This window comes from Anopheles cruzii, chromosome 3, assembly GCF_943734635.1.
Source record: "Anopheles cruzii chromosome 3, idAnoCruzAS_RS32_06, whole genome shotgun sequence".
Taxonomy (NCBI): Eukaryota; Metazoa; Arthropoda; class Insecta; order Diptera; family Culicidae; genus Anopheles; species Anopheles cruzii.
In genome coordinates, this window is record NC_069145.1 from 80,167,265 (window position 1) to 80,182,418 (window position 15,154).

The 15,154-nt window shown below is 53.2% G+C and overlaps 1 protein-coding gene across 1 annotated transcript; it reads left to right on the forward strand.

Moving 5' to 3' along the window:
• Positions 1-8,514: 8,514 nt before the first annotated feature.
• Positions 8,515-14,838, forward strand: LOC128271100 (uncharacterized). Its single transcript, XM_053008537.1, has one exon. It carries the CDS (start codon positions 8,515-8,517, stop codon positions 14,728-14,730), a length of 6,216 nt encoding a protein of 2,071 aa, XP_052864497.1. The 3' UTR covers positions 14,731-14,838.
• Positions 14,839-15,154: the final 316 nt, after the last annotated feature.

The following is a 15,154-nucleotide window of genomic DNA, read 5'->3' on the forward strand; positions in this document are numbered from 1 at the left end:
CCACATCCTCTTCAGGACAGTGCGCGCCGAAGGAATTAGTAGTGCAAAGCTGCTGTGTGGCGCAAGATTTCATTTGCAGGAAAAACCTTGAAGGTCACACCGAGGCTGCTGGTCTGTCACCAGCGTCTCCGGGGCCAGGAAAACCCGGGCTCAGCCGGTCCGACAGCCGGCATGCACCAAAACGGAAATCTTTTCAATTGCACTCCACCAACCAACATGCTAAATAGCGCATACTGCGGCTCCCCGTGTGGTGCTCTTGACGGAGGATGTTTACCGAGTGTAATGGCTTTTTTCCTGCACCATTCATTCAGATTCATCGAGATTCTGGCCGGTGGATGGGTGGCGGAAAACCCCCAACAGTTCCCCGTTCTAGAGAGAGAAAGAGAGGCCGAGAAAAGTGCGGTCAAAAGATTACAGGTAGCACTGCGCGCGGCCCAGACTTGGAAAGCAATCAGTTGAAATAAAGCGTGTACGCTGCTCTGCTCCAGATCCAGTGCGCCTGGTGGTAGACTGTGGAGGATGCTTTCTCGCCCCGTTGCGCTCAATTACCGGAGGGATGATAATTGGCCCGACAATATTTTTAGCTGCAAGAAGCGGATTCCATCAGAGAGCTCTTCTACGGTAGAACCTCTTCAGTAGATCGCCGGCGAGTGGTGCCGGTCATTGACATCGTTCTGCTGCCCATTGGGATGGGATGGGGGGCCGAAAGTCTGCAACAAGCTTTCAAAAGTGGAGCAATCGCTTAGGATCGCTCCGGTTTGTTTAACGAATTAACAGGAGCTGCTCGCAGCATAACGGATCATCATACTTTGTTCACTGTGCGACTGAGACTTTAGTTTGACTTCGGACCGTAATGATTCTCGATCGTGTCGCTTGAAAATGTTTTTAACGATAGCCAGCCAGCGAAAAACAACACTTATTTCCACCCGCTTTTATGGCTCCCGACACTTTCTAAGCAAAACAGCACGTGTAGCGCCGAAATCTCGGGAACTGATTTACCACCACCCAGTTTGTACAGCCGTGTTGCGGTGCGGTGGTGACACACGGCCGTCAACCCGGTGCAGGAGGACACACGGTTCAACTTCAAACACCGCTCCGAACGTCTCCGGTGCCACCGTCCTCCATTGCCAACGCACTCCGTCCAAGCCGACAACGCGTCCAACTGGCTTCCCTTAATTTATGGCTTCCTTTTCCAACCGAGTTACACCGCGCCGACCCCGTGGACTGAAGAGGGCAACGTGGACCTACGTGGACCTACGTGGACCTTTTTTTCACCTCGCGGCGCAACTTTGTGTGTGTACTCTAGGACGGACACTACTCATAACCTCCGTCCGTTGCTGGCCGTACTTTTGTCACAGCATTAGCACTTCCACCCTTAATCCTTCAAAGGAGCTACTATCAGAACACCCTCAGCCACATCCGCCAGCTATCTGTTCCTCAATTATTCAACTAACAAGCTCTCGTGGCCAGCGTTTGTGGGGCGTTGGAACTATTTTCTGTTGGCGACGACGCATTTACGCGCAAAATACGCAATCGTTCGCCCTAGCGCCCGTTTCTCGAGGTCTGTGGCAGTAACGATAAAATGTGTTGCTTTTGTGATAGTTTTGGCAGCTTTCGTTCCCAGTGCCCAGTGCGATATGCTCTAGCTTTCGAGGCGACATATGCGCGAGCAAGAAGAAACACAAGAAACGTCGCCTGGAACGACCGGAACCACAATGGCGCAAGTCATCATTGGTCAAGTCAAGTGGGGGAGAAGATGCCACCCTACCGCGTACGCAGAGTGGGGTCGCCGCGAGGGGACGCCCCGAGAGGCCCGTAATGATAATGGTGGTGGCCGTGATGATGACGATGTTTGTTATTATTTTTGCTTACAAACCTTCCGCGCGCGCGGCGTGTGTCGTGTTTGCTGTTATTTACCGCCCTGGCCAGCAATTCGCCAGCCACACACCGGGCTAAGGTAAGTCACGGGCGGCACACTTATACCAACGAGGGGTTATCAACGTACGCGATGCAGCACGTTACGGTTCTTGTCTCTTGTTTTTTTGCTTTACAAAAAGAACCTTCAAAAGAAATAGAATCTCCCAAGAGAGGGCGACTTTTTGAGGATTACATAAACTTGGCAACATGTCTCGCGCCGCCGATCGGCGGTAAAAGGTCGCGCTACCGCCGTGAACTGAAACGCGTTGCGTTCTTTTCGTTTTACATAATAATTGGCTGCCGCGGACGGTACGTCACTTCCCACGGCGGTTAAACCGCAACACTTTTTCTGAACCTTGCCCCCGGGACCGGGACTGCATTCGTAATCGTCAATCGGTGCTCCATCGGATCGACTGCGTTAAGAACGGAGGGAGCAGTAACACGCGTAAGCTCAGACCGCGGCCCCAGTGGTCTGGGCGCCCTATGATGGGTCCGCTCAGTTAAATGAGGTCGTCGTCTTCGTCGATCGTTCGCGGTTCGATTATCAATTAGCTAGCCGACTGACGCTGCTCTCCTTTGCGATCGATTGAGCAGCATAATTCTTCAGCTTCTGGTGGTAAACTTTGCTTTAAAACGGCCCCACGAGAACAAGTGGCAGCTCTGGAAGAATAAAAAACAAACCTTGGACTCATAGATCACTTCGAGGACGATCGTGCCGAGGTGCACTGCAGGCGGACACACGGCGGCTTGCGCATTAAAGATAATAAAACATCAAGCAATTTCATTCCAGATTGGACGCGGACTGACCACCGGGAGGGAATAGATCGCGCGGCGCGCGTATGGAACAACGCGCAAAGTTGATGACGACCACGATGATGATGATGATGGGTGCAATTGAATTATTAATTTGAAAATTATTCAATTGGATTTGCTGCCGCTCCGATAGATGAACTGTGGAGGATTGCTGGACACGTAGCGCGTCGCAACGACAGTCAAACTTTTTGTACGGAACGTTTCAAACGCAACCCGTTTTGGGGCTAACGAAATATCCGACCTCGTGGGTCGTCGTCCCCCGGTTTGTTCTCCTGTATCGAGAAGCATGTGTTTTTCATTTCCGAAAACTTTTTCCTCCCGGCGGCGGGCACTCTCTATTCCAACAGCGTCCTGGACCTGGACTTACCGGGGAAAATAAATTTCAATTTACCTTCTCCGATGTGTCAGAGCCGCACTCTCAGCGGCGGCTCACCTTGGTTGTCCCGTGAGACCTACCGAGGGCTTTTCTGGCCCCTGTGAAACCCTAGCACCGTGAAGAAACATCGAAGCCAACCGATTACATGATCGGCCTCCTGAAAACTTATTTCCCACTTGTTGGGGGGCCACCGTGCGCCAAGGCTGCATGGTCCTTAATGGAAATTAATAGCTCCCTTTCCCTCACCGGCCCGAGGATACGCGCACCGAGGTTGGTGCTGAACGATAGGGCGTCGATCCGGAACGGTTTTACGCAACTTCAGAGCGACACACTTGTGGTCCGGTTGCCGGTAACCTTCGCACACCCCTCGGGCAGTTATTCAAACTGCCGGCGGGACCCCATTCGATTTTCGGCAAACCTTCGTCGACGTCTGCAGCACGAATCGCAATCGCTTTCCATTAATTAAACAGCTTAATCAATTAGTGTAACGCTATCTGCGACACCCGGGGAACGTCGCAGGAACGATTAAACGTAAACGTGATGACGTATTAATTATAAACCACCGGAGGAGCCAACACTCGTTGGTGAGATCGGAATGTGTGGTGTCCGCGCCGAGCGGCGTGTCACCTGCGAAGGTGACCTCCGGGCTGGATCCGCTTCAGCTGGAGGCTTCATCAAAAATGCACTTGAAAAATGGAGACCCGTGGTGTTTTGAAGCGGACTTGGTCATTTGTATTGATCTCCCGCTGCTCCAGCAGTACACGCCACCATTCGACGAGTCTCGCCGAGCCACTTCGAGCCGTTTTTCCCTTCGAGCCCAGGGTGACAGTTATTTACAACCGGATATCCACAACCGGGTACAATTTCCCTGATGGGCTGCCCCGTGGCACTCCTCACGGCTGTATTGGGCAGCACAAAAGGGCATTGGATATTTATGCTTCCGGCGCACCGCCAAACATTACCATCTACTGGACGTTTGTTTGTGCTGCGCCTTTTGTGTCCTTTCTGTACGTAGACAGGACGTCATTTGTGAGTGGTGCTGCGTTTCATGTGTGGAATTACTGGCAAAGTCGCAACATACGTACATTGCGTCCATGAAATCGCCATTATTCAACCAATCAAGGAGCAGAATTTTCGACACATTGGGACGATAACATCATTAAACGCAGAACGCGACATTGAACCAATCAGGACGTATCAGGTTGTGACTTTCACCGTCAACAAAGAAGCCCTTGATTTTCTAAAGCTTTTGTAGCCACGAATTGTTGGAACGAATAATTTAAAAAAATTAGTACAATAACTGTGTAAAAGCACTTGATCGATTTTTGGAACATTCAATCAGTGCACATTCTTACGGGGACCGTCTATGTTGCAGCATCGTATGCCGTGCCGCCTTGTGACATATGACTCCACACATATGAGGCATATGAGGGGATCATTAATCCTCCCACAAAGAAAGTTAGCCTCGTGCTCCCTTTTTGTTATTGTTTTCCTCCGCCGAAAGACATTACGTTCACGCAGGTTTTCAGGTATGTTGCAAAGGAAAGTATGTATAACGAAGCCTCCGTTTTTACCACGGAACCATTGTGTGGCCATCGCGACCCTCGACGCACCGCTTGATTGCTCAAGAGAACGTACGAATATAATGATGATTGTGTCAAACGGAACTCCTTTTTGCCCGGCGAGTCACCGGCGAGTTGGCTCCTTTTTCAACTTAAATATCATATTCGAAACGGGGCAGGTCGATTGTCAAACCAAAAGGGGCGATGTTGGGTTTAGAAAAATCGAAATTCATGTACCGGAAAGACGCGGCACGACTTGGCTGTGGCACGTCACAACTATGCTCCAATTCTCTGGCCGTTCCCTCACACGAGAATGAAGTAACGGAGTAACGGGCTGTGGGCAAATTAACGAATCGCTGCTAACTGAATTCTTGCACGCTGCAAGGTGGCGACGCGCAGGATTTCGACTCACTTAAAGGGCCGTTACGGTGTTTGTCAGAGAGGTTTTGAATGACCAGAACCATCAACATAGACGCGTACTGTGCGTAGAGGCGCCGTCGAGTGCGTGCCGGATCGTTTAGCTGCCTTCGCGGAGGGTCATGATGTCGATAGCCACCACCACGCCACGTCTTCGCTCTTGCTCTGTGGCCTATGTGTTTAAGCTGCTACCATTAAGTCATCAATAAATAGATTAATCAATTAAGACAATCTATCACAAGTGTAGCAAAATACCAGGCGCTTGGTTGAAGGGCACAGGTACAGAAAACAAACCCTTTCTGTGTGATAAATATTGAATTAATTATGAGCACCGTAAACATATCTCTCTGCCTAGTGGTCAGATGTTGAAATAAACAAACACAAACAAACCATCTCGACAAAGATCAACAACCAGAACGGTGTTGTGTTGTACGACAATCTCACGGATGATTTCTCGGAGCCCGACTCTGCCGTCCCCGACCCCGACGAATGTTATTATTATAGCAGGAAAAAACGATATTACATGTGTTCCGTACACCGCGCGGCACCTGCACGAATATATCCCTCACAACCGTGTGGGGGGGATCCTGAAATGTTTTCTCTATCCAGGATTTCGTTCCAACGGTCCGGCGACAACCCAGTTCGCCATGTCATGCCGCCTTCAGCGTTGTTACTTCGCGGCAGCAGCAGCAGCAGCTAGAGCCAAGCGTTTGCCGCGCTCGTCCCTGTCGGTACAATTTATTAAATTCAAATAAATTATTGATTTCCTAATACCACCGGGGAAGGGCGCGTGCTCGTGCGGTGTCCTCCTCCTAGACCAATCCACTCGATAGCGCTCGATTGATCGAATTTCCCCTCGGTTTTCGTTACCCATTTTTATTCTCTTAGTCATACCACCGCGTTCGTGTTGACATCATCGTGCCGGAATGTTAAAGCTCCAAGCTACGGATATACAGACGGGCTCGAAAAGGGCACTGCCACTGAACGGCCTCTCGACTCGGCTCGGGAAGGTTTTAAAGACTTTTTCGGAGCGTTAGAAACTTATGTTAAAAAATGCGAAGTTTTGATGCAACGTATGGTTCAGTAGTTATCAATAGTTACCATAAACCTGAACTTGAAGTTGTCCCCCTGTACAGCTTTCCCAACTTCTACGGCCCACTATCCGCGTCTCCATTGGAATGTTGTTATTTTTCAACGATTTAAATCGTTCCTTTGATGGCTCTGGCGACGACGCATGTGTTTCTCCCCGGCAGTGTCCCCAACGGTTGGCGTGCCACCATTGAAGTCCTCGTCGGGTTTTGCCGGTCGTATGGGGGGCTGTGGCATTTTTGTTTCACTCACGGAAAGGATGGCGTGCGTTAGAAAAATCCTTTCCCATTTTACGTTCCGTGCGGCTCCGAGTCCACGGCACGGCAGCGGCGCAGCACCTGCACGAAAGTCATCACTTTTGCATGACATTTCGCATGACGGTCGACGGCCGGTCCGTCGACCTAGTTCTTCCGCCGCCGTGCTCGATTTGTTCGTCACGCGGTTCCGTCTTTCGCCGCCGCGTAGGAGCATTTTTCAACGAAATCGGAAATTAGCACTTCCGCTACACGCGTCCCAGAATGTTCGATCGTTACCGTGCCGTGCCGTGCCGGTGCCATTCACTTATCATCGGCCGCCGGGTCGGTCTCGGGTTTCCTGCCCCCCTCCCCCGTCTAAGCGCGTCATTTTCAGCGGCAATCTGTCATGTTTCGATGGTTGCCAACCCGATTGTGCCTGTCTGTCTGTCTGTTGGTCGGTCGCGGCCGAGGCGCCCTCTGGGGCCCTACATTTCTAGGGCTTCCACGACGGGGTTCTGAACTGGTTATGCCATTCCTACGCCATGGCCGCCGCATTACACGGCCCGTCGTGTGTGCGGCGTAGAAAAAAAATGTATGTTAATATGCCATTTCCGCGATCGATCCCAACGATAGGGCGCACGCAAACGGACTCGGAGAACCGTGAATGCTTTCACTACACTCCGGCGGCATAGCACACGCCATTCGGATGATTTAAAAGGTTTTTCCACACGCCAACAACACACGCCGGTTTGTGTGTAGTTTATCCAGCTAGCTTTTGGGCAGGATCTCCTTACTACGCCGCTGCCGTCTCACAATTGGGGTCGATCGAGCATTTGTGTTTATGCATCTGTTTTATTGCGACCCAACGCACCTGTTAGTTCCTTTGCTTCCGTTCGGCTTGGGATAGGTAATGGTTTCGATTTTTTACCGTCCGTCCAGTTAGTAAGAGATGAGAGCGCAACGACCAACTATCGACAACAAACGTTCCTTTTCGTAGCGCTTGTGCTATTCATGGCAACCAAAAGCCCTAGCCTAATCCCAAAAACCCCACTTGCCACAACACGTTTGGCGAACGTTGTCGAAAGCCGTCCGAAACTACAGCTGACACGGCAATCATTTATCATATTTACATAAGAGACAAACCAATAGAAGCTCGCGTTCTTTTGACAACGTTTGACGCATACAACAACCGTGATGCGAATTGTTTAGGAATACAAGTGAGACCTCCGTAACCTGTACGTGTCGCGCTCCGGGCCGCAAAGGTCATTAGGATGTCCGCACGAGACCGTGGCCCGTTTTCGAATGCATCGATCTTCGCTTGCACCATTTCCTGTACTAATGAATTTCCATATCCATCCACCGGAACAAGTCGTCCACGCGCCGGTCGCCCCGGTCCGGAAGGTGCGGAAAATAATTGCCTAAGCGACCGGAAGAAAACATTTCCACGAGTTCGCTTTCGTTTCGGCCGGCGTGGCTGGCGTGTAATTATTCAAATATATGTCAAATCAATTATGGTGAATAATTCACGCGCCGCCGGACAAAATGCGCCCACCACCAGCCAGAGAGCCAGCCGTCCTGCGGACTCTGGACCCTGGACGTGCCCGTATCGTGCCGTGGCAACTAAACCGCGGCGGCGGCCCATGGTAATGCAACGTCGTCCCACACCGTCCATTAGGACCGAGCGAAGGACCTCAGGACCGGCCGGGAGTAGCTGCCAGCCAGTCATTGTTTCCTTCCCCTTTGAGAGAGGCCTCTAACGCGGACCACGGACACAGCGGATAGATAGTAATGGTCGCGGTGGCCTTCCGGGGCGAGGAGTGTAGAAAACGATTTATTGATTGGTGCTGATGATGATGATGGCGATGGGCTAGAAAAATGGGAAAAGTGAAAGCAATTTTCCTGTCAATGGCGGGCCGGGCGCGCGGTAATGTAGCGTTTCACTTTTTAAAGGATTCGCGGGCGCCACATTCTGGAACAGCAGCCCCCTTCAAACAACCGTTAGTAATCCGATGGGTTTCGCCTCTCTCTCTCTCTGCTTTTTCTTGCAGCGTCAGCAGTATCAGATGAATCACTAGGAAGGAGACGGCGTGCCCGCGATCCGACAATGGACCACCATGGACTGTATGCGGACATCTCGAACAGTTTCCCCAGTGCGGGCGGTCTACCGAGCACGAGCGTGAAGTACCAGCTTCACAATCCGCCGCAGATTCCACCCCAGCCGCCTCCCGTGCCAGGATCGGGGCCTGCCCTGGGTTCCCGCCAGTTCCAGTACCACCATTCGCAGCAGCAACCATCGTCCCTGAGCTCCCTGCTCCACTCGCAATCCGGCGTAGCGGCAGGGGCTTATGGCCAGGCGCAGGACACTACTGCTGGTGCCCACCACCAGATCCACCAGCGGCATGCTGCTCAGCAACAATCAAGCCAGCGGCAACATCAGCATCCCGAACCGACCCATCGTACCGTAAACGGTGGCGTTGGCAACCTGGGAGCTGACCTCTACCCGAACGAAACCGTCGGTTTATTCGAGGCCACCAGCAACACGAACAGCAGCAGCGGAGGTACACTCGCCGGTGGCAACCAAAACAGCAGCTACAGCTCGAGCGTGTCGAACAGTTCGCGCAAATACGAGACAAACACCGGGGACAGCATCACATACAACATCAACAACATCAACACGAACATTGTGAACAACATTAGCGCCGGCCACCAGACCGGCCCACCGGCGGTAGCGGCGATCGCCAATGGTGGTGGTGGTGTTGGGGGAACTGTCGATTTCCTCTGCGGCGGTATAACGACCGGCGGATCGCAGTACGGTTCCGGAGCGGCCGGCACATCAGCCTCCGGGTCGATCGCGGTGAACGGCGGCAGTGCTACGGGCGGCGTGCAAGGTGCAAGCAATCCGACGATCATCAACATTAGCAATAACAATCATAACATAATGGCCCCACCGTACCCGTACCATGGCGTGCCGCCGTATCAGACCGGGAAGCCGGTCGGTGGCAAGTACTCGGCGGCAGTAGGTGGTGGCGGCGGCGGCGGCGCGGGTTCCACTGGATGGACGGAGTACGCTAACCATCAACATGAAGCCTCCGTGATCGGGAACTTTGAAGCCAAGAACCCGAACAAGTATCACCCCACGATGGTGGTTGGTGCCACAGGAACGGGAGGCATCGGAAGTCGTATGACCGGCGGCGGCTACCGATACGCATCCGAGTACGTTGGTGGGAGTCAGCAAACGGGTCAGCCGTCGTCAGGAGGTCAGCAGCAGCAGCACGGTGCACATTACGCATCGCAAGGCGCAGGATATGGATTGTATCACCCGGATGGTGTGCAAGTGTCGCCGGTCCAACAGTCGGCCCTGGGCGCCGTAGGTTACGAGGCGTATCCTCACATTGTGCGCAACAACAAGTACACGTCCGGCCCGTCGGTCATGGGACCACACATGACGGGTGGATCACGAGCCAGCAGCTCCGATCTCATGTACAACGAACGATCTCAACGCTACGTCAGTAGCTATGCCAGCGGCAACGCGTACCTTTCGTCGGCTGCTGGCGCCCACGGCCAGGTGCCGGGACCAACCACCGGTGCGTTCTACCCGTCAATGGTGCCGGGAGCGAAGGGCATGATGAACCCGGGACCGGAGTACTATGGCAACTCGTACGTGAAGCAGCTACCAGCGCACCACGGCCATCATCACCCACCAAACCACACCCCGTACATACCACCGAATCGTATGGCGTATGCGAGCGCAGGCCAAACCCCGAATGCCAACTACCACCACCCTCACCCACAAACCCACCCACATCACCCGCATCACGTTTCCCATCCACACAAAGGCACGACGGTGATCGGCGGTGCGGGTTACGGCTACAGCTCAAACGGTGCCAGTTCCTCCTATGACGATCCGTACCATCAGCGCACGGCGATGGCACGTGTGCCTTTGAGCGGCCATCCTTATACCAGCGATCCGCACCATCATCATCCGGTGCACGCGGCAACACAGTACGCCAATCCGCTGCCAGCGCAATCAACCGCAGCCAGCTATCATCACCAAACGTCGATCGGACTCGGCGGCTACCCGAACCCAAAGCTGACCTTCAGTAAGAACGTAAACGATTTCTACTCACCCAACGTGGCTTCGGGTGCCTCGCAGCAGCAGCAGCAACACTACAGTGCACCAGTGTCCGCGATGCAACCAACCAGTGGCGGCCATCACGGGGCTCACTATGGGGTTAAGTATACCTCGCAAACGATCGTACCGCCACATAAGGTGCCACCGAGTAGTGGCGGCGGAGGAGGGGTTAGTAAACAGACGAGCTGTTACTACGACACACCGAATCCGGTGATCGACATCAACCACCCGCTCATTGATCTGGAGGAACAGATCAACAGCGTCAAGATCCTTAAGAACCCCCCCAATGCTATGGCTGGTGGCGGGTATGAAGCGATCCATCCGCTAAACTACGACTGCCAGCAGATGTACCTACAGAATCGCTATTTGCACGCAAAACCGGCCACCTCGACCGCTAGTGGCAACACAGGGGGCTACATCAGCGGTGGTCTATCGACTGCCAGTGGGAGCCTGCATCACGCACAGCGTCATCTGTATTCTCATCATCATCAGCTCCATCATCCGGAAGCGATGGGGGCTTTTGGAGCATATACCACGATCGAGGACCTGGAACTGTTGCCGAGAAGCTTTGCGCTCGATGATAGCCTAAAGGACAAGAGCCTTCGCGACTATCTGACCAGCTGGAGCGAGATGGAAGAGGAGGACCCCAATGCGAGCAAGGGAGTGCCGAAGGAAGCTAACAATAACTTAAGCGCCCATCAGAACTTTGAGTCATACAACTATCCACAGCAGCAGCAGCAGCAGCAACAGCAACCGCTAGTAGCTACTTCTACTACTGCACCGCAACCAACCATCAGCCCTGCGCCCGTGAAGCCGCCGACGGAAACAACCATGGCCATAGCTTCGCCACAGCCTGCTAAGCCTGAGGAAGCGCCGGTGAAACCTCCACCATCGGTGCAGTGTCCCGTTACCGGGCACACGGGCGTGATCGTAGCCAACGTGCAGAATACGGGCAATCTGCCGGACATTCTGGTCGATATCGAGAAGCCGGCCAAACCCGACGAACCCCAGGGCAAGGACGACGAAAAGCTGTACATTCTCGAGACGTACGATGTGCCACATTCGGAGCTGAACAAGTACAAACACCTAAACGTCATCAACGAGCTGCCGAAGAATGTGGTCCCCATCAACGATAGTGCCGATTCGCTCAAGTTTCTCGAGGAGATCGAATCGAACCGGGAAAAGTACTACCAAACGGAGCTCGAGTCGGAAGTGGTGTACGAGGATCGCAAGATGGACGAGAAAGTCAAACAGCAGGAAGAGCTGGAGGTGGAAGATGGAACCGCCAGCGAAGAGGAATCGGACCGGACGAACGTTGATCCAAAGTCCGTCATACAGCAGCCAAAGGTTGAGGTCGAAAGCACCGTTCAGGAGGAAGATTTGCTGCCAGAGCAACAGGACACTCAGGAGCAATCACAGCAACCAGAGCACGAAACTGATAGTCAACACGAAGAAATGCTGAACGAAGAAAACTCCTGCGAAGAACAACAGACATCTCAGGAAGCTTCGGAAGAGATGGGGGAGGCCAAGCCAAGTGTCATGGCTGACGCGAGTCCTCAAGAGACTCAGTACCACCCGGAGGCCCCACCGGAGACCCAACCAGAGGAAAATGTGGGTTTCGAACCGGTGGTTAATGAAGAAACGTTCAAAGTGCCACGCTGTTACCCAAAGTATCGCAAACGGCGCTTCTACGACTACGATATGCCCCGTTTCCCGAAGAAAGCCCGTCGGTCAAGCATCGAAGAGTTTATCAATTGTGATATGCCGAAATTCAAAGTACAAACGTTCAGGCGAAACCCGAAAAGCCTGGCGAGTCTGCTGTTGGACACGCTCAACTCGAAGCCATTCCGGCGCTGGGCCAAACACGAGCTGGAGCAACGACAGGAGCAACATTCACAACAGCAAGAGCCCGCGCCGGTTGCTATGGTGGAATCGCAGGAGCCTCTGGAGCAACTCGCTGCAGAAGGCGAAGTTCCGGAAGCGTACACGGAACAGCAGGAGGAACCACCAGCGACCAACGATGGGGTGATTGTTCCGTCCCTGAAAGAACTGTGCTATCAGCGAATTGATGCGCTGGATTTGTACTTGCAGCCGGCACCTCTGAAGGAACTGTGCGAAAGGGTGATTTGCGTTAACAAGCACCTTTACATCATCGAGGAGCTCAAGAGTGAACCACCGCGGCTGCAGGATCTGTGCAAGAATGTTCTGAGTGAGACCAACATCTTTATCGATGTGACCGATAATGGTGCGGTGTGCATTATCGACAACACTGAAGATGGTGACGCGGTCGGCGAAATTGAGCTGCCGGCAAAACAATCGTCTCCGTCCGGCGGTCGAGTATTTATCGTTGAAGAAGACCGGGGAACGATTGCTGATCTGCTGCGCGAAAGCGTACAGCTGCAAGAGGAGGACCTCGTGGTGATGCGGCAACATTCGGAGGACGATTGCGAAGATCACGAGATCTTTATGGCCAACCTAAACACGGAGGAACCGGCACCGTGCGTCGTCGGTGAACGAGCGGTGCTCTCGGACAGCGAAAACGATATATTTCTTCGCGTCGAGCAGGAGATCGAGAAAATGATGCACACCAGTTCCTCGGAGGACGAATGTGAGGTGATAATGATCGAACCGGAGCCTGAACCGGGCGCGATGGTGATGGAATCGGAGCTTTTTGCGTTCGATGAGGATGCTGAGTGTATACAGTACGAAGAGATCGTACCGGTGGACGAGGAACAGTACTTCAAGGAGGGTGTTATCAGACAGCTCCGATCGAAGTACTTGTCCCATCATGCCCATCGACGGACGTTTCGTCATCGTATGCTACGAAAATATCTCATCCACCAGCGTTTCATTCAATTGCGGACGGAGGTGCTAGCAAGGGCCAGTGTCCCGTTGCGTCAACTGATCGATCGACGAAGACGCAGACTTCCGGTGCATGTGGCAGAGCCTATCGATCGGCAGAATGAAGACAGCAATTGCTCCGACAGCTCTAGCAGCTCCAGTAGTAGCAGCTCCTCAAGCAGTTCCTCCGCCAGTTCCTCGTCGAGTTCGTCGTCCTTCAGCTCATCGTCTGACAGCAAACGAAGCAGGGTGACGGAAGAGGAAACGATCGATATCGTTTCGACCACCGAAAGTGCTTCAGAAGATCTGTCGAGAAACAACGCATTGGAGACGAACAACAATGAAATTGTGGTTTCATCGCCATTGAAGCTGGAGAGTGCAGCACCTTATGAATCTCGAGCCGAATCTACCGGCGATCAGGATGATCGGCTTCCGAAGTCGCCGGAAAAGGGTAGCATTGAGGACATCCGGAGCCCTGCTCCCGTGGACAGTGGAAGCAGTAGTAGTTTCGACGCTTGCAACCCCAAAAGCAGCCCCTCCAGTAGCCCTCGAAGCAGCAGCAGCAGCAGCCAGGGCGATACCAGCCCGTCCATCACTGGTTCAGCGGCAGCAGCCCACGCGGCAACGGATCGTCCACGTACAGTGATCGTTTCGCCGCCGATTTCGAGAAAAAAGAAAAAGCTATCGTTCGAGGAAAGTTTGCTACACATCGAGCAAATGTACCGCAAACCCTCGAGCCCCACACTGTTGCCTGTGGCGGCAGCGGGCAGTCGATTGACAAGCCCTTCCGTGGTGGTACCAGCGGCACGTCCAAACGTGATTGTCAACGTGAACAACAAGCGTGAAGTGGCCCGCAAGTTGATCATACCCTCGTACAAGATTTTCGACCAAACCACCGACGATCAACCGGAGGTGCTGGTCGTCAATGGGCACCGCAAACCCTCGATCGAGGTTATGACCACCACCACCGCTTATGTGGCCGATTCGCGAGGTAAATCGATGACACCACCGCCACACCGTAGAACATCCCTCAGTGCCTCGCCGTCATACAGCAGTCGCTCCATTTCCGAGCACGGTCGACGGGTTCGTGAGCTGGGCCGACGGAAAGCTTCCCTGGTGCGGCGCCGTAGCTGCTGCTGCTCGCCCCTGCCGCGCTCACCTGTGCCCGCTGCACGGGTAAGTGCATCACCGTCGGCGACAGCGGCGTCCCCGCCGTCACCAGCGCTGATGCAGCTCATCGAAAGCACCGCACGGTCGCCCGTACCGTACGTGCGGCTCGAGCGAAGCGATTACGCGGAAAAACTGGCGGAAAATTATCGCCGCCAGCACTACCCAAGGTCTTCGTAGGCCTTCGTGTGTGTGTCGTTGGAAAGAGGTGCAACCCCGGGGGAGGCGCGCTGTAATCGAACACTAAACGCGAATCAGTCACACTTTTGGGGAGAGTGTGTACTAAAGCGAAGCTTCGCAATGGCTGTAGTCCGATTCCGCAGGCTATTAAATGTGTACGGTGGTTTTAGTAAAATGTTTAGCTCTCGGTTTCATGTAGGCCGCAATAAGTTTTATCCTTACAATACGTTATACGATACAGTTCGATCTCCTTAACTGATTAACAGATGAACCCCAAGGAAACCCTTTTCGAAGGAGTTCCGAAACATGGTTCGTAAACTTCACATTCCACGGATAGGTTTGATTTTTATCCCTCTTGTCGCGCTCGTGGCCAAACATTATATGGCATTATATTTAGATAATTTGAGGCCTAGTGTATCTTACC

Excerpts from the sequence above, each read along its gene's own strand:
- LOC128271100 (XM_053008537.1), top strand. The coding sequence starts at position 8,515 with ATGGACCACCATGGACTGTATGCGGACATCTCGAACAGTTTCCCCAGT.